At 46.0% G+C, this 863-nt stretch overlaps 1 protein-coding gene across 1 annotated transcript in view; it reads right to left on the reverse strand.

Moving 5' to 3' along the window:
* NSA2 (NSA2 ribosome biogenesis homolog (S. cerevisiae)) overlaps positions 1–854 on the reverse strand; it is a gene marked incomplete at its 5' end in the record, with an annotated part of 3,768 nt that extends 2,914 nt beyond the window's left edge. Inside the window, one exon of the mRNA XM_010145303.1 lies at positions 646–854. Within this exon, the coding sequence (XP_010143605.1) occupies positions 646–854 (209 nt within the window). The remainder of the gene's footprint in view (positions 1–645) is intronic.
* Between the last annotated feature and the right edge of the window lie 9 nt (positions 855–863).

An 863-nucleotide genomic window follows, 5' to 3' on the forward strand; every position in this document is an offset into this window, starting at 1 on the left:
GTTGGCGCCGCGCGGGCCCCCCCCCCCCCCCCCCAACAAGTTGACAAATCCAATACCTTTACAAGTAGCGGAGAAAAGTAACAGTCTACACTAGGAAAACTACATGGTAGATAAATATTAAATTAATCAAGTGTAAAGAATATTGTTAATAGCTTTGATTTCAATTTCTGAACAAGATAAAATTATCAGAAAAATGCTTTTGTTTACCTGTGGTTTATATTGTAACTTATCCTAGAAGACAAGCCTCATGTTCTGTCAAACACTGTGTACATTACTGTACTTCCTCTACTAACACTGAAAAAAAATGCCAGCTGCTGATTACTATATATACTGATACAGCAGCTGATGTAAAAGCCCTCCATAAATGTATTCATTTCAATGAATACATTAAAATGTACTGCTAATCAACACTTATCTTAAGGAATGCTTTTAGGAGCAGAACTGTTAGCATCCGTGGAGAAGAGGGGCAATCACAAACGCCCTCGCTATGACAAAACCCCACTTTCTCCTACAACCTGAGCGCTATTTAAACGTGTAAGGCATGACCCCAGTAACAACTGACGTGTTTGTGACGGTTATTAACGTCTTATCATCCTTGAGGCGTCAGGATGGCCGGGCGACATCAGAGAAGGGGCGGGTACTCACGTCTTCTTCATCTGTATCTTCTCCGCATGCCGCTGCTTGTGGTAGAGCTTGGCCTTCAGCCCGATCATCTTCTTGGCCTTCCGGGAACGCTCGTGCGCCTCGCGGCCCTCCTTCTTCCTCCTCTTCTCGTGGTAGTCCAGGCGGTACCCATACCGCTTGCGGTGCAGCTCGATGTACTCGTTCTGCGGCTGTGGGCACAAGGCAGCGGGGTGAGCCCT

This window comes from Buceros rhinoceros, unplaced genomic scaffold, assembly GCF_000710305.1.
Source record: "Buceros rhinoceros silvestris isolate BGI_N320 unplaced genomic scaffold, ASM71030v1 scaffold6331, whole genome shotgun sequence".
Lineage (NCBI taxonomy): Eukaryota > Metazoa > Chordata > Aves > Bucerotiformes > Bucerotidae > Buceros > Buceros rhinoceros.